General features: G+C 39.9%; 1 protein-coding gene across 1 annotated transcript in view; it reads right to left on the bottom strand.

Moving 5' to 3' along the window:
* The window catches only part of LOC126457063 (NFX1-type zinc finger-containing protein 1-like), a 283,116-nt gene that overhangs the window by 155,321 nt on the left and 101,661 nt on the right, over positions 1-26,134 (bottom strand). The window contains exon 6 of the mRNA XM_050093061.1: positions 9,250-9,393. Coding sequence (XP_049949018.1) covers positions 9,250-9,393 — 144 coding nt within the window. The remainder of the gene's footprint in view (positions 1-9,249; positions 9,394-26,134) is intronic.

Below are 26,134 nucleotides of genomic sequence, written 5' to 3'. Positions count from 1 at the left end.
CATTATTCCTACCACAAAATTCCTATCCCTACAAATGTCCCCACTAGGAAACCTGTTCCACGCATCCAACCACTACAGACAGCTCTCTCCAGCACCAGCCCTGGTAAATCCCACAACATCAAAGACAGGGCAACATTTGAAACAACACATGTTGTTTACCAACTAATGCGTCGACCACAAAGCGTTTTGTGTAGGAATGACCACCACTAAGCCAGCAACATTTGAAACCACACGTTATTTACCAACTGACATGTCCACGACATAGCTTTTTAGGTAGGAATGGCTATAACCAAACCAGCTGAGTGCGTGAATGAACACAGATGAACTTTCTACCTTAGGGATGCCCTTACCTAGTTGCTGAGTGTGCTCTACAGCATGACTAAAGGACTACACTTTTTGGGCCACTTTGTAACACCCCCGATACTAGAGATGGGAATTTATCGTTCAACACATTCTTGTGTCCCATCATCATTGTGGTTCTAACCTCCATTAACAAACCACATTCCCCAATTATTTCTCTATATTTTTTCAATGATGACATTCCCTAAATTATTGGATCATTTTTCCCCCTCTCCCTCTTTCCCCATTTTTATTTTTCGTTTTCCACTCTCCATTTTCATTATCCCCGGTCTCCTTTCATGGTTTAAAAATTCTTCATGACACTACTTATTATTCATCAAATTTCTCTTCCTCTCAGTCCAATGTGTTTTTATTTCTTGTTCCATCCACACATCATCTCTGAATTGAAACTGGCACTATTTTTACCAATGCTATATCTTTGGAATTGTACTGCCCCTTCATCTTTCTCTCTCTCCATCATAACAACAGGCGAGTCCCACACATCCTGGGGTTTGAGTGACCTCTCCCTCTCTCTCAAGCTAATCCTCTTTCCTCCCTAAAGAAGACATTAACAGTTCCAAATGATGGGAACAGTGTTTTCTGTTTTTAAAAGTGTGCATTCGTAGTACAGAAATTTTCATCTGTTGAAGGTACATTCTAGCCAGTTATTTTGTCACCCTGTTGCAGGGAATGAGTGAATATTATTTAAAAGAGTATTGCAATCGGTACGTGTAAATGTTCTGCTCGAAGGGTTGCAGATTGTCTTTCATCTTTACGCGAATCTAGAAGAGCTGATCAACAACCTAGAACTGCTATGAGGTAAGGCCAGTATTACACTATCAAATTTCTTTGTCAAAGACATTTGATGGTGTAATAGGGAACTTTGTCAAATGTCGTCCAATATTTGATCAAATCTAGGGCCTTGCTTAGATTTGATCAAAGGAGTCGCTTGTCTTCTGTTTATCACAATGTGACATGTTACCACATGGAGCACTAGCATTGCTGCATTCTGTAATCTGTAGTGTTTTTATAAACATTGCCGGTAAATACAATTGGTGTTTGCCGACAACTACAAAATTAATAGAGATGTATGAAGCTGATGAGGCACTTTACAACGTGAGACACGCTGAATACAAAAATAGATTACGAAGATTGGAGACCTGACCTGACCTAACCTAACCCAACCCAACCCTCTCCTGTAGCAAGAATCTGAGTGTTACAGTCAGCCTGCCTTCTGCAGATGTATCAGTTCTTAAGTGAATATTGTGCTTTGTGATATGAGGATACACGTCATTGAGCACATACAGAAATGTATTCTCATCCATTCTTAAGTAATTGATGTACGACTTGACATCCTCCACTATAAGCTTACGTAACAAGTTTTGTTTAATGCTTTTATCGTGTCATCGTAAAACCCACAGCTTCACCCAGGTATGTTTCCTTTTTTCCACCCGCTTCTCTTCCGCATGTGCACACAGTGCAATTGTGGTACACGCAACTGCTGCGGTTAACAACAAGTTGCTGTTGTCAGCCAACTTGAACTTTGACGAAAAATATGATGACAGTGTAATACCCCTTCTAGCGCTACGTCAAAGATCTTTGTCAAATATATTTGACGGAATATATGATCACATCTTTGATCAAATCTTTGACAAAGAAATTTGATAGTGTAATACTGGCCTAAGGTGAATTTGAAGCTAGCTGAGTGCTAGTGGGCACAGGACTCAAGGAGCACCATGACCAGCCCATGTAGTTGAACATTTCCAGGAAGCCAGGTGCAGAGACAATGAGGATGTCATCAGAAAAGGGGAAATCCGAGAACTGGGAATTTGGATGGCTGATGGCTCACATTGCCTTTGTGCAGAACACGCTTCAGGAGATGGCGGAGTGTCAGACACTATTAAAGATAGCCAAGTTACAGCCCTCTGAGGTTTGACAGTAACTCAAATAAAATATTAAAGCAAATCTGAATACATCTGCAATCTCACATAAAACGTGGTGCATCCAATGACACAACAATATTTCAATAACTTTAAAAATACAGAACTTAATATTTCACAGTGAATAAACATTTATACAATGTTCATATCATTTGAACAAACAGAATCTCAGATGACAGCACTACACTATAGCTATCATAGCTGAAAGCTACAGATACATATCTATTTTATTTACTGATTTACTATGTCTTTTATACCTGTTTCATTGTGCAAATGTTTGTTAGAACTTTTGTTAGAACATCATATCTGAGCACTTACACAGCAAATGAATACATCCACCTCATTTTTCCCAAACTTGCATTTTTGTTTAATGAATAGGTTTCTATTTTCCCAGCAATTTCATTTAAATGTTGATTGCAAATTCTATTAAAGAAGTGTGCTAATTTAAAAGTGGTCAACAGTATGTTTTAACAGACACCACATCTCTAAAAGAATGCCAAAAGACTCTTCTGACAAGCAGGCCTAAATAACTTTTTAAACTGTATTTAATGACAATTTTTTATCAATTAATTTGAGCGCACTTGCCCAAGAATGCTAGCTTATTTATTAATGAATCAACTATTACTTATATTTATTGTAAAGGGTCCGAAGGTAACTGAATGATCATAACATTTCTTTTATTTGAATATCGTTATAATATATTAGTTTCGAGCAAGAAAGTGATCAATTGAGTCAAATCATGTCTGTAGAGCTTGAGAACAATGTATTTTTGGTGGGGATGGTCTTCAGCTAATGAGAGTTGGACAATGGTAGAACACTGCTGGAGCCACGTGGAGACTGAGACTTTTCAATTGAAGAGCTCAAAGGCACAATTCTGGACACTTTATGTCGAGATCTCCAAGAAGGCAGGCCTGCCTGTGATAATGAGTGGTATTAAACCATGGAGATGTTTGATTCTTGGTGGTGAATGGCCACTACCATACAATTTTTGAAGTGACTTTAGATTTCGACAGTTCTGAATTGCTCCAGAGTTGGACACTCTAACTTTTGCTGCTTGATGTACAGAACTGAGAATCAACAGAGTATGAGTTACTGTTTTTTGTATCATTTGTGAATAATCATGTTGAACTCTGCACTATTTTGAGTTGGTGAATTGTTGTGACTCGCCGATCTTTCAAAGTGCCACTGCGCAGTTACGCGCATCCTCTACATGTGGCGCTGTCTGCCAGCCATGCAGCAGCAGTGCCACCTAAGCGGCCAGCCAGCCAGTGGCCGCTAGACTTGGACTCAGTTATGATTTGACTGTTACAGTGTACACACATCTTACTCTGTTTACTTGATCTGTGACATTCATATATTGCGTCTTCCTTGAAATAAATTTGTTCAACTTGAAATAATAACAATTGGCGACGAGGTAGTGATTTTTCTTTTCCATCGTTGAGCCACATGTTTCCATGGCTACTTTAGAGCAACTATTGCCAGGTCTCATAGAACAGCAAATGCTTCTCACAAATGCGATTCGTGATTTCGTCGCAGCATCAAATGCGGGGCGTCTCTCGTCGTTGTCTCTACCTACTTTTCCTCCTTACGACGAGACGGCGGAAGACTGGTCTGATTACGAAAAACGTCTTCGACAGCACTTCTTGGCATTTCATGTCACGGACGAACAAACATGTAAGTCTCTGTTCCTTTCATGGATTTCACCCCAAATGTATCGGTTGTTGTCGCAATTGGCTCCTTTGAAAGATCCTACGTCTTTGTCCTTTGCTGAAATGTGCTCCCTTCTGTCCGTCTATTTTCAAAAGCAAACGCATGTGGTAGCCTCTCGTGTTGCCTTTTATTGTTGTCAAAAACAATCAAATCAATCCTATTGCGCTTGGGCTGCTGAACTTCACGGCCTCAGTCGAAAGTGTCAATTTGTTACTGAAGTTCACAAAGAATCCTACGCAGATTCCATGGTACGGGATGCTATTATCTGATCAGCACCCAACAAAGAAGTTAGGCAACGTGCCCATCAGTTGGCAAATCCGACTCTAGATGAAGTCCTATCCATCGCTCAGTCTTTTGAAATTTCTCACGCTGCTGGAGCGCAAATAGAGGCATGAAGCGACGTCAGGGAAATACAACCTCTGTGCGATGTTGACAAAGTGTGTGGTGTGTCCCCACCTGTCGACGTGGCCGCAGTATGCTCCCAAGCGCATCCTTGGCCTAACTGTAAAAAACCTCTCAGAAACTGCAGAAAAACCCCCGGCAACTTCCTTTCTGTCCGCAGGTTTTACGAAACATTCACGAGAAGATTGTCCACAATGTTGGGCCTTGTGAAAAAAAAAAAAAAAGGGTCATGTGTCATCCGTTTGCAAATCCAACCGCATACATGATGTTCATGAACATGACGCTGATTCTGATTCTGTGTTGTCTGCTAATTGTACTTCTTCCCTTTCAGGGAAGTTATTCCTCACTGTCTGAATACTTGGTCGAGATGTTCGCATGCAGGTGGGTTCTCCGTTCCTGTCACCTGTCACTAGGCAATTACGGACTTAACAATAAACAGAAGATTTCTCTCTTGGGACAATTTGATGCCGAGATATCTTACAAATCTGTCATTCACACTGTTCCCATATTTGTGGTCGACCATAGTAACGTGGAGAATCTTTTTGGTTTCAATGCCTTTCGCGTTTTTTGGGTTCTCCATAGATGACTCTGTCAATATCATATCTGATGCTATTCCTTATGCTCAATTGGATTCCTTGTCGACGAGATTTGCATCCCTTTTTTGTCCTGGGTTAGGCCGTGCAAACGACTTTGAAGCTCGTATCACGCTCAAACCCACTGCTCGGCCTAAGTTTTTTTGGGCTCGGCCCATTCCTGTGGCCCTTCGTGATCAGGTCAAACGGGAGCTGGATCGTCTCACTGCTTCAGGGGTCTTGCTTCCTGTTACTTCCAGTGAGTGGTCCTCTCCTGTCGTCGTTGCTAAGCCAAATGGTGATATTCGTCTCTGTGGCGATTTCAAAGCCACTGTAAATGCTCAATGCCTCATCGACACTTACCCTATGCCCCGTCCTGAAGAACTGTTCACTAAACTTGCTTGACGCCAGTATTTTTCTAAAATTGACCTGTCAGAAGCTTATCATCAACTTCGTCTCGACGCTGCTTCCCGGCAGTTTCTGGTCCTTAACACGCCTTTCGGCCTCTATCAATACCAACGATTGCCATTCGGGGTTGCCAGCGCTCCTGCTCTCTTTCAGCAATTCTTGGAACAATTATTGCTCGCTGTCCCTGGGTGTATAGATTACCAGGACAACATTGTTGTCACTGGCTCCACCACTGACGAACATCTTCAAAATCTCCGCACACTTTTTCATGTCTTACAGACTGCCGGTCTTAAGTGTAATCTTCAGAAATCAAAATTTTTTCCAGGCATCTATCACGTACTTGGGATTTCAACTCTCTCGGGATGGTATTCGTCCACTTCAGCAAACTGTCGCTGCGATTGATGCCCTTCCTCGCCCTACATCTGGTAAGGAACTGCAGGCCTTCTTGGGGAAAATAGCATACTATCACAAGTTTTTACCGTCTGCTGCTTCGGTGGCTCAGCCGTTGCATCGCCTGTTGCATAAAAACGTGCCTTTTCACTGATCCGCATCATGCGATGCGGCTTTCCAGAAATTGAAGACTATGCTGAAACAGGCCCCGTGCCTGGCCACTTATCGATCTGGCCAACATCTTGTTCTTGCCACGGACGCCTCTCAATACAGGGTCGGTGCAGTCCTTGCGCACAGTTTTTCTGATGGTTCTGAACAACCCATTGCTTATGCCTCCAAAACGCTCACGGATGCCCAACAAAAGTACTCTCAAATTGAAAAAGGAGCTCTGACCATTATTTATGCTCTTCATAAGTTTGGTGTTTTTCTCTATGGATACAAATTTCATCTTGTTACGGATCACAAACCACTTGTTTCAGTGTTTCATCCTTCAACGTCACTTCCCGACAAGGCTGCACACTGCCTCCAGCGTTGGGCTCTTTACTTGTCTCGTTTCAATTATGAGATTCATTTCCGGCCGACAGCTCAACATGCGAATGCTGATGCACTGTCTCGCCTTCCCATGGGTCCTGATCTGGCATTCAATAGGGACAAACTTTTGTGTTTCCAACAGGATGTTGCCGAGCAGCGGGTTGTGGACAGGTTCCCCATCACCAGGGACCGGCTGGTGGCTGCTACAGGTTCTGACCCTACCCTCTCCTGGGTTCTATGCTGTATTCAGAAGGGTTGGCCAGATCGTCCGTTCGCTAAGACTTCTGATCCGTTGCGGAACTACTATGCTTTGCGTTACCGCCTCATGGCTAGGGCTGGTGTTATCCTCCTTTCCACCGACAATGCTTCACCGCATGTTGTGGTACCTGCGTCTCTGCATGCTTCGGTCTTGTGCCTCCTTCACCAAGGGCACTGGGGTGTGTCTCACACAAAATCTCTGGTGTGCTGTCATGTGTAATGGCCCGGCATCAACTCTGAAACCGCACACATGGTCGCTACCTGTGGCCCTTGTGCGTCACAGGCCACCGCCCCGAAGTCATCTTTGTAACCGTGGCCTTCGCCTGAGAAGCCCTGGGAGCGTATTCATGCTGACTTCGCAGGACCTTTTTTAGGTACTTATTGGCTTCTCGTTATTGACACCGACTCTAACTTTCCTTTCATTGTCCGTTGCACGTCGCCTACCACCGCGGCAACCACCAATGCTCTAGCTCGAATTTTCTATTTGGAAGGCCTTCCCTCTACTCTTGTTACTGATAATGGTCCGCAATTTGCCTCTTCCGATTTTGCGGATTTTTGGGCCCGTCACGGCGTCATGCATGTCATGGCCCCTCCGTTCCATCCACAGTCAAACGGTGAGGCTGAACAATTGGTCCGCACATTTAAGGCTCAAATGAGGAAACTCCTGACTTCTTCTGCTGATGATGTGCTTCTCCAATTTCTGGCTTCTTACCGTTTCACCCCCATGGGCGACCACAGCCCGGCTGACCTGTGGCCGACAGCCCCGCACACTACTTCATCTTCTGCGACCTTCCACCTCATGGCCGCGGGTGCCTTCGCTTGGCCGGTTCACCGCCGACGACCTTGTATGGGTACGGGGAATGGCAGGCGGCCAAAATGGAGTCCTGGCTGCATCTTATGACACCGTGGCCAACGCCTGTATGAAATCCAGATGGACACGGGTGTTGTAGTGTGTCATTCGGACATGACCAGCTTCGGCCTCGTGTGCCGGCAACGCCTGTTCCGGATGCCACTACAACATCTTCGGCTCTACCTGACGCTCGGGATACTGGAATCTCTCATTACTCACAACGCAGTACTCTCACCATCATATCGGTGCCAGCACAAGAACTGACGCCACCAGGAGATGTGCCCATGCAGGAACCAGATGACAATCATCTGTCGGAGCAACTCTACTCGCCTCCTCCTCCTACGGACACGGACACATCGCCCGTGTATCCTGTTATAACAACCGGACTTGCCGCAACGGGCAGATTGGTGCACAGGGCCCCAGCAGATTCGACCCCCATGTCTCCTGTCATCTCGACCCATTATCATCGAGCACACTTCCGTCCGTACGAAAAGCCTCCTCCTCGAGACTTTACGGCCAGTCAAACAACACCTATGGACGTTAGCAATCTACAGGCCACCTCCATCAAGACCTGTGCAAAAGATTCGAAAGGGGGAAAAGTGTTGTGACTCGCCGATCTTTTAAAGTGCCGCCACGCAGTTACGCGCGTCCTCTACATGCGGCGCTGTCTGCCAGCCATGCAGCAGCAGCGCCACCTAAGCGGCCAGCCAGCCAGCGGCCGCTAGGCTTGGACTCAGTTATGATTTGACTGTTAAAGTGTACACATCTTACTCTGTTTACTTGATCTGTGACTTTCATGTATTGCGTCTTCCTTGAAATATATTTGTTAAACTTGAAGTTATAACATGAATATTTTGTGTTTTGAGATTATGAAAAGGACTTAGTTTTGCAAGTCTTTGATGACTTTTTAGTTTGGCGATTTTGCTACCATTCTCATATTGCTCTCAACATAACTTTACTGCATTAGGTAAGGGTATTTTCTATCCAAATTTTAACTGGATATTGTAGGACCACTGCCCTTTTATTTGAGATGTCTTTTCTTGACTATACATTATTCAATGTAATTCTCTGTTGTCTTTATCAATTACAGATGTTAGAGTAGAACACATGTTATTAAATTATTCATTTATCTTTTATTTTATATTTCTATGTATTTTATTAAGTCGCAATTCTAGCCAATGGAAACACTACTTGACTGCAGGATCACAGCTACATGTTAATTTCCAGCAAATTAGCTGTGGAGCTAGAAAGTATATATATGCAGCTCGACTCTATGGCTACATCAAGCTATTCTTTTTAAACAGAGCCATGCACAGCCCCAGCACCATAAGTACAAGCAATATCAGGCAAAGTCGTAACAGGTTTACTCATATGGGATGTTGTTTAGAAGAGCAACTACTCAGCAGTAACTGTCAGGTAATGTCACAGTCTGAATGTATCGTTCAAAGAATCTTCTTCTAAAGTAATTGAGAAGGCAAATAGAAGGGAAGAGACTAGAAAAATCAAAATAACACTCTATAAACACTATCTCCTGACCTTCAGCATAACATAACTTTTTTCTATTTATGTCTCTGTTTCATTGCTCTATAACATTGCTTATTGTGACTATTCTTTCTGTGGCTCTTTGGATGTTCTCGCCATAGGTGAATGACTCAAGCTACAACAATATTTTTCTGCAAGGCATATCTTGATTCTGATATTACTAACAAGAACATGAATTTCATTTAACTTAAATGATCTGAAGCTTTCATTTATATCTGATTTTATTTTAACCACGTGCTGTACACGAAACTGCCAAACAGAACATCTCCCACAAAATATCAGAAACAAATTATTCATAATAACTTACTTTCCTCAAGTAGAACATCTGTCCTGAATAAGTTGTAAGGATAGTAATTTCACTTTCTTCATATCCTTGAAGCAAAAGGTATCTGCAAAGAGCTATCAGGAATTCAGCTTCAAATAAATTTCGACGGCTGACAGTTTCAGACACCTGAAATATCATAACAAATAATGACAAAAGATGGTGACACACTGACAATGGTCATTCTATGATATATAAAAACAGTGAAAGATATACAGACAAATTTTCAGTGTAACAAGTACAAATCAGCCTACAACAGGAAACTCTTGTAATTTTCTTCAAAACTTTCTTGAAGCACATATATAAAAAAAAAGTAACATACAGTGAAGACTTTCATGAGTTTTCTTACCTACTGGTCAACCTTCCACATCTTACGGTTGTGGTCCATAAAACTATTTCGTTCCCAACATTTAATCCAGATACATCTTGTGAGGTTCTCCAGTTTCTGCTGAGTATTGGCATTTCAGCACAACCATGAGCACCAATGAAGATGTCCAATGCAAGGGAATATTGGAAAATATGTCAGGAACAAAAAAGGATCATGGACCACAAACATACAACCTAAAAGGTCCACCAGCACCTAAAATTGTAGCACTCTGACCCCCTGCCCAAATCCTCACCCCCCTTTAAAAAAAAAAAAAAATACACAGAAGGATATGGCAGAAGCAGTAACGGAACTAGTATGGCTACTTGACTAATGAGTCAACCACGAAAAGTTAACAGGAGAGAAGAAAATGGATGGTAATTACTGATTATTGCTACTGAATATAAAACACAGTCAACATCTATATTGGATATGTGCACAGACAAAGTAATGTAGCTGTGCAAACACACTGTTAACAGATGGATGTCAAGCAGGCGTTAACACAGGTTATACTGTATTGGTAGCACTATTGCTGACAAAGTTATGCTTTCAGCTGCCACCTTGGACACACTAACAAAGCAGAAAGTTATGTTTTTATATTTTTCTGTGTTTCTTCATAGTTTAATTCTTAAATTCCTTGCGTATTTTTGTATTTAAAAGGTGTAATTTTGTGTTTACCCTCACTTCAGGGTGAGTGGCAGGTGGTAACAAGTTTGCATCACTCGAGACAGTCATTGTGGGGGCTGGCCCTCTGTCCTTGCTCTTACACTCTGTGAGTGGACAGGTGCGTGCTCCTTCAGCAGGGCCTGAGAAGGCACATGGGGGGAGGAATTAGCTAGTTTTTGGGAGCTCCAATGTTAGGTGCATTAAGGAGGTCCTTAAGCAAATAGTGTCCAGGGCTGGGAAAAATCAAATGTGCAGTCGTTATGCCTGCCATGGGGCTTTACCAGAGATGTGAAGGGGGCTCTGCCTGCAGCTACTGAATGTATAGGGTCCAGTCTTCTGCAAGTTGTGGCTCACCTCAGCTCCACTGACATCTGTCACTAGGGTTCTGCAGCCTCAGTTCATATAAGCAGCTGTTGCAAATGGTGAAGATTGCTGGCCTTGCACACATGGTACAAGCACAGCTAACAATTTGAAGCATGCAGAATTGACTGGGGTCCTTTGGTTTGGAGCTGAGTGGAGGGTCTCATCCCAAGGCTTCACTGATTCTGTGACAGCTGTGGCTGCAGATTTCTGGGCATCCATTAGGTACATATTCGGCCAACAAACAGGTTGTTTTCACGGTTGTACAACTGCGGCCAACTGATGAAGCTTGTCCATTACAGTTGAGTAACATCCGACATACAGTTGACAACCAGTCAGCCACAAGGCAACTGAACTGAAGACTTACCTGATGAGATGATTCCCACTGTCTGAGTGTAAACCATTGCTAACTACTTTCAACAAGTGTCTTTCTAAGGTTTGACAAGTGATGGAATGTGTTTGGAATAATGGTTAGTGGATGGAGACTGCTACAAAAAAATAGTGAAATTGGTAAGCCTAATAATGCCGACATTATAGTCAAATGTATATGCTGGGTACACAACATCATAAATGACAAGGAGGGGAAAGAAACAGCAGAGCTGTGTTTGGTTGCCAGCTAACACAATCAACAAGAAGAAACACTTCTAAGAGTGAGAACAGCGGTGTCAGTGCAGTATATTCCATTCAATATAATTTTATGGTGTTGTTTTGCTCAGGGAAGGAGCACAAATGAAAGTAGTTTCAGTACTTCACAGTATACCAATTACTAGGGCCCGGATTTTAATGACAAGTCATATTTTTTTCTGAACTATAGGGTGAATTTTAGAACAATTTATACACAAATCTAGGCATTTTAGTGCCGAAAAATGTATTTTGATTGTGCATATAAAGTCATATTTCAACAAATTTTAGTAATAGGTCATATTGCAGCTAACTTTTAATGTAATAGGTCACATTTCTGTCAACTTTTGCCAAAAATGCATATACCGTTTTTCTCGTATCTTACAGGACGCACGAATTACCTTCAATGCCCCTCCCACCTAAACCTGTTCTTACACAATGGGGTTCTTGGTTTAATGCTGCTGAGTATTACTGCACCAACTACACCCAAATAAAGACAATCTTCTGTGAGCTTGATAGCGATGAATCAAGTGCTATCAAAATTCTGAAAGAAGTTTTTACAGATACATTGTCTCGAAACTTGGCATACATCAACACCAATTTTTCAGTGATATCAAAAGCCATCAAACAACTGGAAGCTGTTGGCACTCAGCTATGTGAGGCCCTGAATACTGTGCAACATGTACAGAGTGAGCTGGGTCGAGCTCGTGGTCATGTTGCTGACAAAGTGAAAACCAAATTGCAAAGTGTTCTCCAACGGAATCCTGGATATTCTACACCGTGCAAAACTAGTTACAGTCTTTCAGGGAATGCCGCAACATTTTAAGGTACTGAAACAAAGCTGAACTCCAGTGACCTGGCTGCCTTCAATTATGCTCCAGTGACGTCTTGTGAAGTGGAGAGGAGACGAGCTTTTCCAGGTGCAAAACTATCCCCGGCGACAATTGTAGATCTTTGACCACGGAAAACCTGAAAATGCATCTTGTGATCCAGTGCAACTTTGCAGATACTGAAGACTGACATATGGTATTAAATAATTTGAAACACTTTAAATACTATGCAGAAATAAAAACATTGTTTTATGTTCCAATATATGATCTTTTCACTGTACTTTGTGTTTAGAAAATAAAGCACTCAGACATTCAAAAAAATAGGTGCAAATTAGCCACAAACCCTACAGAAAGAAAGAAAGAACTATACTTACAATATTTTGAGAAGTGAATTTTGTATTACTTTATGGTGAATAAAAAATTAAATAAACAAACAAGAATGCTTTAAATAAACTTCTATTAATAAACTTCTATTAAGTCATATTTTATTTTTTAAGGTCATATTTATGTACGTTTTAGGTCATAAATGCTTGCATATTTCACTGTTTTTTAGGTAATTACGAGGGCGGTTCAGAAAGTAACCTCCGATTGGTCACAGTGCCGGTTGTGGGGGGAGTAGCGACGCCATCTGTGCGTTCACGCACTCAACAGGTCAGTCGGCATCAAGCCGTGGTCGAGTGAACGTCGTACCTGCGCTAGTTTAGTTTTTGTGGCAGTTTGAAATGTGTGCTGCAATAGAAAACCCCGCCAAATGTGAAGTGCGTGCTGTCATAAGGTTTTTTTACAGCCAAAGGATATTCTGCAGCAGCTATTCATTGTGAGCTTTGTGCCGTGTACGGACCAAGAGTTATGAGTGAAGGAGCTGTCCGTGAATGGGTACGTTTATTTAAAAGTGGACGAGAAAACGTTCATGATGAAGAGAGGAGTGGTAGACCATCATTGGTGACTGACGAACTCGTTCAGACAGTTGATGCAAAAGTTCGTGAAAATCGATGTTTCTCAATGTCGGAGTTGTCTACTGGTTTTCCACAGATTTCTAAGACTCTCTTGTACGAGATAGTGACAGCAAGATTGGGTTACCGTAAGTTCTGTGCACGATGGGTGCCCAAAATTCTTACCGACCACCACAAAACTCAATGAATGGCCTCTGCATTAGACTTTCTGTCACGTTATGAGGACGAAGGAGAACCATTGTTAAACAGAATCGTGACCGGTGACGAAACCTGGATTAAGCACGTGAACCCTGAGACAAAAGAACATTCAAAGATGTGGACACATTCAAATTCGCCTACCAAACCAAGAAAAGCCTCGCAAGATTTTTCTGCCAGAAAACTGATGGCAACGGTGTTTTGGGATGCCAAAGGGGTGTTGTTGGTTGAATTCATGGAACGTGGTACGACCATTAATCAAGACGTGTACTGTGAAACAATAAAAAAGTTACGACGGGCTATACAGAACAAACGCCGTGGTATGCTGATTTCCGGTATCGTTTTTTTGCACGATAACACCCGTCCTCACTCTGCTCGCAGAACAACGGCCCTTCTTGAGTCCTTCAAGTGGGACGTTATCAACCATCCACCTTACAGCCCAGACCTGGCGCCAAGTGATTATCACCTCTTCATGCATTTGAAGAAATGGCTCGGGTCACAGCGGTTTGATGACGACGAAGAGCTCAAAGATGCGGTCACAGGCTGGCTCCAGGCACAAGCGGGTGATTTTTATGCAGAAGGAATTTCAAAGGTTGTGAAGAGATACGATAAGTGCCTCAATCGCTATGGAGACTATGTAGAAAAATAGTGCAAAGATGTAGTTGTAAGATGTATATATTAAAATATTTTTATTTAACTTGGTGTATTTTTTTTAAACCAACCGGAGGTTACTTTCTGAACGGCCCTCGTAAAATCCGGGCCCTACTAATTACATAGAGTGAACACCTGGTTGAAGGTTTTCTTTCTAACAAATGATTAAACAGACTTACTGAACATACACTGTTCATCACACATCACATATTCAATAATCCTGATCACAAATTATTGTGTTTTTAGCCATGTTATGACTAATGTTTCCACTTGGCTTCCAGACTCATGTCCTCTGCAGCGTTCAACCATAGTTTCCTATGTAAGTAATGGTGGTGACACCTCTTGTTTTGCATATCTCACAGTGACCTGTGCTCAATCAAACTGCGAAGCACACCCAATCACAAGTAACAACAGGTGCTTGCTTGTAACACTATGTCTGACCAGTCCCATTTCACTGGGATCCATCTGACAGCTGGCCATTTACAGGTATATGTGACTAAATTGATGCCCAGTGGATGTTGGACAATGTTGCATGTCTTGGGATTAATCAGCTGTTGAACTAGTCAGACGAATACAGTTCCAGTAGATGCTCAGCCTTATTCTCTCTCTATATATACAAAAGGTCAGACAGGCAGCATGAGCAGCAATCTGCGGCTGTTTGCTGATGATGTTGTGGTTTATGGGAAGATATCGTTGAGTGATAGGAGGAGGATATGAGGTGACTTGGATGAAATTTCTAGTTGGTGTAATGAATGACAGCTTGCTCTACATGTAGAAAAATGCAAGTTAATGCACATGAGTAGGCAAAACCATCCCATAATGTTTGAAAACAGCGTTCAAAGTGTATTGCTTGACACAGCCACGTCAATTAAATATCTAGGTGTAATGCTGCAAAGTAGTATGAAGTGCAATGAGCATGTAAGTATGGTACTTCTGTTGGGGGTTCAGGAATGCATGCCGTTACAATTAGCTCTAACTCAACCGTTGAATATCTTCTAGAGGATTCACTGGATGAATTATTAAATGAATCTCAGGTCCAAATGAGTTGCTTTTCACAGCACCTGATGTGGAAAGTTATTTGTGAATCTATAGCAGAGTTCAAACAATTAATTTACCAAACAGCTCTTTCCATAAAATGTGCACTCTGTGCTTCATAAATTCATTAGAATTCACTGTACACTGCTTGTGACAGCTAAAACGTGCTATAGTTACTTTGTTGTGTGAGGACAGTCTTTTAAATATTTTGAGAACTTCGATGATTTCTGGTACTAGCTGTCATTGTTCTCCTAATACATTCTGTCATTCTTCTATTAATACATTATGTATAGGATTGTATAAAAAGCAACTACAGCATCTTATGGTCCCTGCAGATTACCTACCCTTACTAGCATATCCACAATACTATTTCAGTTAGTTGCGATAGCTATTTTGAAGTTTTAACACTACTGGACTTCCTGAATGGTACAATGCATAAAATAAGGGAAAAGAGAACCGTTCACCTTTAGCAGACTGATGTGTGGTGAATACTAACATGTAACAGAAAATAGAACTCTCTACCTTTTGAGCTCTGGTTCTTCCTCAAGTACAAAATACGCCCATTCACACAAGCCTACACATACATCCTAATGCACACTACTGCAGCCACGGTTTCCCTCTCATGCTTGTGTCTGAGTGAACTGTCCTTCCTTTTTAACCTTCCCCATCCAATTCCTTCCTCCACCTCAGGAAGAAACTATTCTGTCCTTCCTTTTTAACCTTCCCCATCCAATTCCTTCCTCCACCTCAGGAAGAAACTATTAGTTCTGAAAGACAGGTTGAGACACTTCTAATTTTATATCTATCAACAGTACTGTGCAATTCGCTTCCCGAAGACAAGTCCTTGCTGACAATTCTGTCCCAAATTTATTAATATGGATCTTAAGGCTTAATACTAATTGCTATGAACCACTTGCAGGTCTGTTCGGTTATCAAATGAGCTGAATTTTTTAAGTTAGAGTTCAAAGATTTCAGTTTCTGAACAGTGTTTTAAATTTGTTGGAAGGTCATTTTGTGGCTTAGAAATAATAGTCGGCCCAGTATCGTTCCTTGTGGTACTCTACACATTACGTTCCCACATTCAAAGGTTAGCTTCACGCCTCTGACACTGTCTATTAATCAGACCCACAGCTTTCTGTTATGAAGGTAAGAGTCCGTCCATGGAAGAGGGATGTCATTAATGCCAAAACACTTCAGTCTGCTAAGTAGGCCAAAGGCTTTATCACGGTTACAGAATATAACAATATGTTAATTTCCTTATTTAGTTTTGCTAGCACTGTATTGCTGTACGTGGAGAATCCTTTACAAGAGTGAGAAACTAAGAGGCACAGGTAATAAGCTCTGCTTAGTTAAATGAGTCGGTGTAGTATTCTGTCATAGGGGGGCACTTTCTGAAACACTTTTGAGAAGAATGGAAGGAACTTTCTGTAAGTCAAGATGGTGCTGATAGGAAAGTGTAGTAACATTTTGCTCTTTTCAAAACAGTAAAAAACAAACAGTTTTTTGTGTAGAGAATATGAAAAGCGAGTGATGAAGGGTATTTTGTGTCAAGCGCAGTTACTGGTTGCAAGAAAAGTGCACGAAAGTGAACCTAAAATTCATCAGTGATGATATTCCATGGACATACTACATTTGTTTACGAGTTGAAACAGCTGATCTTGTAAGTACAGTGGACTCAAAAAACGAAATTATAAAGTTGCTGCTAAAGGACACTGAGGCATTAAATATCAAAATAGTGACTATAAAAAAAGAAAAGGATAGATTAATATGGGAAAAACAGGCCTGCACTTGTGAAACGGAAATAAAAGAAGATACCAAAAATGAAATTATAAAGCAGCTACACAAGGACATTGAAGCAATGAAAACTGAATTACTGACTACAAAGAAAGAAAATGATAGATTAACTCAAGAAAAACATTTCTGTGTGTGTGATAGCCATCAAACAGAAACAAGCGAAATCTGAAAAACACCAGCAAAGTATGAAACAAAACCTTCAAAATATACATGGTGTGTGAAATGTGATCAAAAACCCACCCACTGGACTATTTGTAAACATATATAAATGGGAAACAGTGTCCTACAAAAAGGACAAACGTAGACGAAGTGCTGCAGCAAAACCGATTGAAAAAAGGGACTTTCTTGTTGTTGGCGACTCCATACTGAAAAATGTTACAGCTCCAGGCTGTGAAATCGATGTTCATTCCGGAATCCAATCGCATCAGATCAGCAGACACTTACAAAATATTCGAAATGAAGTGAAACTGAAAGTGGAAATGAAAAAAAAGGACAAATACGAAGGTGTTTTCATTCATGTCAGAACAAATTCCATCTGGAACAGCAATGAGGAAGAAAAAATCAGTGAAACACAGAATTTGATGTGCTCAGCAAAAAGTGTGTCTGCAAATTCAAAAATTGTCATTAGCGCAATTTTACACAGAAGGTCAGTAAGTGATACATACATAAATAAGATGAACAGTAGAATGAGGGAACAGTGCGACAAGCTGGGTGCAATTCTTGTACTCAAATACATTTGTAAGTGGTATGTGTCTGGGAAAGGATGGGCTACACTTGAATAGGTTAGGTTCAATGACTTTCAGCAAAATGATTGTAGACATCCACAGAATCATTAAAAGCAAGGGAAACTGAAAACTTCCGAAAGGGGTGAGAAAACAAAAATGGTGATCCAAAATGGAAACTTGTAAGGGGTCCGTAGACCCTTACTATATGTTTTAAGACAGCACAGGTCGATAGGACAGACAATCGATAGTGTGCGTCGGGTGGTGAGAGCGAGAGCGAGTGCTGAGGCAGTAGAGTGGGACCCAGGCTGCGGGCCGGGCCGTGGGGCAGCCGGTGGCCGTAATGCAAGGCCGTACCGACAAAGGGGGCGGCCATTGTCGCGGTTTAACCCCTTTTGTGTTAGAAATATACGGGAAAGTGAACAAGTACAATTACTAGTGTGATTCAGTGATATTTCAGTGCCGATATTTGTATTTTCATGTCTACCGCGCCGGCATTATTTGGATTGCAGTGATTAAAATTTGCGTGTGATGATAATGAATAACTAAAGAGGCCTGTGCTGAGATTAGCCGTTATTAATTTTGTACGACGAAGGCAGTGGCTGTCTCCTTACTTTGTGTTTTTGGTGGTAAATATAGGTTGTTAATTAATGAAGCTGTGTTGCTGTTCTTCTTGGCACCAGACATTCATTATTACAGCATTTGAGAAGGACAAAATGGAATGTAACAACTCCGTAGCAGTCCAATCCGATTGCCAGCCCCATTAGGTACACGGTCACATTAATTAATATCTGTTTTGGGCTGCTATCAGATCGCGATCGAGCGGGATAAGTCAGCAGATTAAACCGGAGTGTTACAAACTGTAAACGTAATGGAACAAGTGAGGCTCTACAAAGGATAAACAAACTCAAAGATTCTATCTTGATGCATCTAAATATAAGCGGTTTAGCAGAAAAATGTCCAAATCTAGGTTACTCTAAAATTGATGAACTGCAAGTTATACCTCCTGAACTAGCAAACATAAAGATAGTCTGCTTAAACGAACACTAGCTCACAAAAGAATGCCTAGACATACTAAATAAAATCAGTAATTTCAAAATTGTCAGCAGCTTTTGTAGAAAAAACTTTAAAGTGTAAGAAGATTTTAGTTATCTCAATGAAGAATGTATTTTTGAAAGCTGTTGTCTAGAGCTGTGTGATTTAAATATGTGATAATATCAATTTACAGAATTCCCTGGGAGTTCTGCTACTAAATTGTTCTTAGGAAAATTTCAATATCTCTTAGATAAACTTAAAAAAGAAAGCAAGAAAAAGATTGTGATTGCAGGAGACTTCAACATAAACACATTAACTGAAAGCAGTGACACTGAAAAATTTTGCGATTTAATCGAAAAATCTGGTTTCAAGTTAAACTTTATGTGCACTAGAGAAAACTTCCACTCAGCAACCTGCATAGATAATATTATTACAAATTATCGGTTTGATGATACAAGGAAGTTTTGCCTAGATCTAGGGATATCTGATCACTCAGCTTTATTTATAGAGCTCCGAAAATCAGAGAAACTAAAATCTGAATCTTATATAAGAAGGAATTTTAGCAAAGAAAATTTAGAGTTGTTTTGTGATAAGTTAAGTGTTGTAAGCTGCCCTTTAGACCACTGTGATTCCAGCAACAAAAATTTTGATAAATTTCTAAATTGTTTTTTGGGTGTATTCAATGAAACATTTCCCCCAAAATCTTATCAAAAGAGAGTCAGGAACAAACAAAATTGGATTACACCAGGCATAAAAATGTCAAGTGCCAGAAAAAGACAGCTGCACAATGAGCTCAAAGTAAATAGAAACCTTAATTTTGTAACTTATGTTAAGCGCTATAAGACTATATTTAAGAAAGTGATATTGGCAGGGAAAAAATAAATAAATAAATGGCAAAAAGTATATTCATAAGCAAACAAATAAATAAATAAAACAAAGGCAATTTGGTCTGTTGTGAAATCGGAGTTGGGAGTCAATGTTAAAAAGTCAAGACATTTCTCAAATTACGTTTCAGGGTGATATTGTAAATCATGTTCAAATGTCAAACTGCTTCAATGATTTCTTTGTCAATATAGCAAAATCTGACATAGAAATGACAGTCCATCAGGGCAATATAATTTTCAGGCACAGAGATGAGATATAAAATATTTGTTTTAAAAAATTCAGAAAAATCACTCAGAAAGATGTGGAATACACAATATTATCATTAAAAAACAAAAATTCAGCTGGATGGGATGGAATACCTTCCATGGTATTCAAGGCAGTAGGCCATATTATTTCATACCCACTGACTATTATTGTAAACCAGTTCTTTGAACATGGGCCTTTCCCCAAGATGTATACGCGGACAAGGAAAACAATTTCCCAGTTAAAAGTACACTTTCTCCCGGGTGAAAACACGCATTTTCCATGTTAAGTGACAGTATATTTTCCCTTATCAATCCTTTGAATGGTTATGGTTTTATACATGGGCGTAGAATTTCCCAGCACTTCAGAAAACGAAACTCAGGGAAAAAGACACGTTTTGAAAATATCTTTGATGTGCAGCAACATGTACGCTGTGTATTTCGTATTACAAAAGTATACATTGGAATTCCACCAAACACTGCATGTTTCTTTCCGAATAATTGAAATCGATATAGTGATAGTCAGCCAACAGCAACCTCACTGTTAAGTAGCACGAACACACAAACAGGGAAAGTTAATAGTTTAAATTAGTATACATAGTGTTGCTACAATAAAAGCAAAGCTTTCACATATAATATTGGTCTCTAAGGTTAATAAGCTGCAAAAGAAGCTAAGCTTCCGCATATAATGTTGATCTTTTCTGCGCGTGTTACACTTAAGATATATCACACAAATGTGCCAGTAAAATTTTTAATAATGCGATAAATGTCTGATCTTCAGGGTTAGAAATTCTTCTAAATGGCTCGTCATCGAAAATTTGATTTTTAAGTGAGTGTCAAACGCTCTGTCATTTAATAAATTCGTGGTACATTCTCGCACATAGTTCAACTTACGTAAAAGAATATTTACTTTGAAAGTAATGCTTTTCAAACCACCATTCGCAATATTTTCCCACGACTTGTTACACATAGGTTCGTTTCAGCAGTTGCCAGAGAGCACAGGTAACAGGCGACACTGCACTTGCGCAGTTATCATGACGTAGGAAGCCTGTATGTACATACGTGTAAAACATTAAAAGATCATACGTTATGTCATAAAAGAAACAAGACATCAGAGGATAGTCCAAGAGCATCAGAATTTCGTGAACCATGCTAAAATGTGCACATTTAAAGTGCATACCTAAGTGCACATTCGTATGTCCAGATTACCAATGAAGTAGACCCCAGCCTCATATTAAGCTTTTGGTCATGTGGAGACTACCCACTATAACTCTAGACTGCTCTGCGCACCAGCCCTGGATCTACGATATTTGCAGATTGGGTCAATACTAAAAAAAAATTAAATTTTCAAAAATATGTGCACCTTCTAGCGCACATCTTTCTGAAAAGTATGAAACATAAAACATATGTGTTCAAGGAAATGTAAGACATGTTATTTGGTATTAAGTGTGCCAAAGTGCAGTGCCACACGTCTTCATACAGCATTATTCTATCGCACGTTACTGTATTTCGCTCTGAAGAACTGAAAAATGTATATTTTGTAATGGATGCCATCAAACTATATTCAGGACAGTGGAAATTGAAATGTCTTGTGGTGCTTCTCCTGCTCCCAGTCGGCCGGTTTGACAACTTGCCCCTCTTTAAAAAAATCTCGCAATTAATAGCGGATGGGATTATTTGTAATCGGGAGAACAAGAACTCCTAGAAAATTTGCACTCTTTATTGCCTATTAGTTAATAACTTGCTGTTTCGTGTGATACAAAATTAAATATAGGATACGTAAAACCAATAAAAACCAGAAATAAGCAAGAAATTACACATTTCTTCAATCCTTAGCTCCTAGCATTTTTCCTCTCTCTCTCATCTTGCTACAGCTTTACATGGCGTGCTTTCCTTTCTGTGAAAGAATCTATTACCTCATCAAAGTTCGTTAAACGTTTTGCTACATGAAAAATCAAAATGCCGTTACCTAATAATGAAAAAGCTGTTAATACAAATAATACCCAAGACTGGTGTGGTTTCTCAATCTGATTACGTCTATTTTGTCACTGTCTGCTAGATAAAACAAAATAGGCCTTTCTAATATTGCAGCAATTTTGTAACACACACCAAATAAACGAGACTGTTGTGGCACAAATGGCCATTTTTACAACAAGACAGAATATAATTCACGAAGTACCAATATCAAATGCCTGTTATGTCTACTACAAGCAAAAAGATTTATGTTAGGAAATAGTTTCACATTTCATCCATATGCATCAGTTTCTCAAGCACGAGATCGAAAAGTAGTGTTACGAAATTTTTATATAATTTGGAATAGTCGTATTCTTTCATAATTTGTGTGATGTCCCAGTTTCTTCTCCTTCCTCGTTCTAACAATCAATCTTGTCATCACAAATTCTGTAGCTATTCCTGCCATTGTCAAAATTTGTTCGCCGATTAACTTCACTAACCCTGCCAGAATCACATGTTTAGTTATCTTGTGATTATTATCCAGTTAAGCGCTGTTACGTGTTCGTACAACACATTTTCCGCGTTACTTCCAAAATACAACTTCAGCGGCTGCTAGCCGGGGACTGTACAATGAGAAGATAATACGTGATCTTTCTCACCTGTTATTCCTGACCGTCGTTTATTTCCATTCTGGTAGTCTGAATCTATAGATTTCGCTAGTAATTATAACAACGCTGATCATTCGCAAACCTAATCAACCACATAATCAGACAGCAATTGGCATTCATCCGTTCGGCTTTACTTCACTCAGCTCGTATAGCCCCGTCCCCTTTTGTCTGCGGAAAGTTTATTTCTAGATGCAACGAGGATTCTCCTGACAGAGACATGATGCATTCAAAAATCAACTTGAAAAAATGTGTTCAAAAATGTTCGAAAACCAACAGGGAAGCGTTTCAAAATCATATGAATAATCGATAGACAAACATGCGCTGGATGCTAGGCGCTTTGTGAAACAAGTTATTTTCCTCAAGAATATGAATTTGGTGCCCCCTTTTCCCGGTAGCATCTAGCTGCTTGCTTCGACTGCTTGCACAGCCAACAGCCATATTCCTGTAGCCAGAAACGGTTAGAATCTCCCACTCAAACGCAACTCAACTGCGCATGCACACGAGCCCGCTCGTAACTCTAAAATGAATCTAATGTAAACAGCTGTGATTTCATGCTCATTGGAGGCAATTTGTTGTTATGAAGCATTGTGTAGTCTTCCTAAAGACTTTGACACATTTTGCTGTTGGCAGAGGCTTGCATGAACACTTTGTGTCGTTGTTGTATATGGCGCAATTCCTTTGCAATTTAAGTTCCTTTCTGTGTTTTCTCTCATTTATGTTTTATTGTTGAAGTATTATTCTGCAGTAGAAGGATACAGTAATATCCTTTGTTAGAGTATCGGTTCTTACCAGTTAAAATTAAAAACAATTACCTGAAAACAAAAACAATGAAAAATTCCCAGAATTCTAAAGAATTCCCAGGTTTTTCCGGATGAAAAAATTTCTGGGTTTTTCCCGGATCTCCAGGAGCATATACACCCTGTTCCCAGATGTCCTAAAATATGCAGAGATTAGGCCATTATTTAAAAAGGAAAACTACAGGCCTCTTTCTCTCCTTCCTGTTTTTTCTAAAACATTTGAAAAAACTTGTGGCAAAACAACTAGAAAATTTCCTTACAGTAAATGACAGTATTTGTAAAAATCAGTTTGGTTTTCAAAGAGGAAGAAGCACCATAAATGACATCAGAGAAGTTACAGAAAAAATAAGCATATCACTAGACCAGGGTACAAAAGTCTCAGGAATATTCCGTGATCTAACGAAAGCCTTTGACTCCGTGAACCACTCATTATTACTTCACAAACGAAAGAGCTATGGGATCTGAAGACACTGAATTACAGTGGTTCAACTCTAATCTGACAGAAAGGAAACCAAGAGTTATTTTAACATCAAATTCTGTTAACTACCTCTCCGAATGGAAAACAATTTCCCAAGGAGTTCCACATGGTTCAATACCGGGTTTTTACCTGTTCTTGTTGTACGTGAATGATTTACCATTAAATATTGATGCTCATTCAGTCTTGTTTGCAGATGACACCTCAGTCGATATAGAAAATGACACAATAGAAAAGATTCCAGATAGTATAGAAAATGTTATAGCGAAACTGGAATCCTGGTTCCTTAAAAATGAACTAAAGCTCAATATCACTAAGACCCAGATAAAGCAATTTGTCTCTAAATTGTCAACAATATGTCCTGTACAAATAGCCCATAATAATCAATTGACGACAGAAGTGAGCCATGTGAAATTCTTGGGCCTAAATCTTGATAAAAGTTTAAACTGGAAGACACATATAGACTTCCTGGCAAATAAATTAAATTCCTTAGCTTTTTGCAATGTTTATTTTATCTGGTGCCACTCATATGGACACAAGAAAAACAGTCTACCACAGTTATTTTGAATCTGTTATTAAGTATGGGATAATTTTCTGCGAAAACTCTAGAAGCAGTACAAGGCTACTAATTCTTCAGAAGAAAATCATTAGAAACATGTGTGCTGCCCACAAAAATGAGTCATGTCACCCACTGTTCAAGAAATTAAAAATACTAACAATTACTTCATTGTACATTTTTGAAATTTTGATTTTTGTATATAATAATCAACATAATCTTGAAAAGTTCCGTTTTAAGCATAGCTATGGTACTCGTCACAAGGAAAACTTCAAATTTCCTTTGCATCGCTTAAAGCTTTATGCTCAGACACCACTGTACATGGGGCTAATAATATATAAAAAAATTACAAGGAAGAAACATATTTAACAATGCACCTTAGTTCGCTGAAAAGTTTACTCCAAAATATTTCAATAGAAATATGTTACTACAGCATTGAAGAATTCATGGAAGACAGTCTGACACTTTGAACAATAAAAATCTGTAGCTAATATTGCAATGTTGTCTGTGTACAACAAAGGAAATTGGTAAACTGTTAATTTATAGTAAATATTGTAGTGTTGTATACACTGGCATTATTCTTAAAATAGTGTAAAAAGAATTTCTGTAAATCATTATACATCATATTTTTGCTAAACTTAATGTATCTCCTGTACAACAGATCATATGATCTGTACAATGTATGTAATGAGACTAATAGATCAAATTTTACATTTACATTTTACAAGCTCAATTTTAGCTGACTGACCTCTGCAAAATGTGACTACACTGACACTGCAGCAAAATAGTTCATTGTGGTCACTGTATTTAGTGAACTAGGTAACCAGGTAGTGCAGCATTCATTACTGTCTGTCAAGTATTGAATAGAATGTAAACTCTGAACTTAATCATTCCTGAATGTACAAATACTCGAGAGTATGGAACATAAAACACTAAACATATGAAACACAAATATTCACAGTAAGGAATAAAACATAAACAGATTTAAAACTTATTAGAAAACAAAGGGCTCTTGACAGATGGTGCAGAAGCTGCTTAACAGCTGCGATTCACTTGTTATCACACATGTGATTCTATACTACTAAACATACAGGCATCATTGGTTGACAGTTGACTGCAGCGATGACACTCAACCATATAGCAGATGTTACATGAGCCCTTTGGTAGAAGTGGAAAGTCATCTCGGAATGTGGCAGGGAAATGCACGTGGCCGCTGGAACGGGTTTTGTGCATTTGTCGTTAGTCTGCATCATCCGTTTGTTGCCCCTGTGGTGGAGGTTGTAGTGCTGGTACTGGAGGATGGTGAAGTCTTGGTGCATGTGGGTGGTGGCTCTTTCGTGAAAATGTACACAGGCTTGACACAGTTAATTGTACCAGTTGTCTGCTTTCCACTTACCATGACGTTCAGTATCTGTGTGCATCTTTGTAGAACACAGCATGTGTCAGAGAACGGCAGCTGAGTGGTGGCATGACACTGTATGTTGTTTGGAGCATCATGTTCTAACATTTTGGAAGACCTGAAGTGGTGAAGTATGTGTGAAAACTTCAACTTCTTTAACAATACAGCTTACTTGAGATGATCAGCCGACTTTCCTAGCTGCCAACTTTCCTAGCTCGTTAGCCTGCTGCTGCAAACTCCCTTTCTCTTCTTCTACACAGTATATTGTTGGGAACAGGAATTTCTCAAGACTCTTCCCACTTACGTACACAGTTTCTTTTGCTTCACTTAACAACATATATTTAAACATCAAACTTTTACAAATCTCATCTCCACATGAATAAATACTGTTACATAAGTCTCCTCGCATATCCAAACATTAGAACCACAGATACATTTACAACAGAGTTGGCTTGCTAATCATGACTCTATTATACAGAGATCGTACACCTGTCTTGTCTCTAGCAAGTTAAAGTTAAAAAGTTACTAAAAATCTTTTTTCCACTCAATTGTTCTTTTGTCACTAACAATAGTCATAGTTAAAAAACAGCACAGAATATCACAGAAGTTCCTCGGTTCGGCCGTGCGCTTTCGTTATGACTTCCATGGCGCGACCGACAAGTACTTGTC

The sequence above is a fragment of the Schistocerca serialis genome, chromosome 2 (assembly GCF_023864345.2).
Source record: "Schistocerca serialis cubense isolate TAMUIC-IGC-003099 chromosome 2, iqSchSeri2.2, whole genome shotgun sequence".
Taxonomy (NCBI): Eukaryota; Metazoa; Arthropoda; class Insecta; order Orthoptera; family Acrididae; genus Schistocerca; species Schistocerca serialis.
Note: the sequence above shows the minus strand (reverse complement) of the source record. Positions and strands in the feature narration are given on the sequence as shown.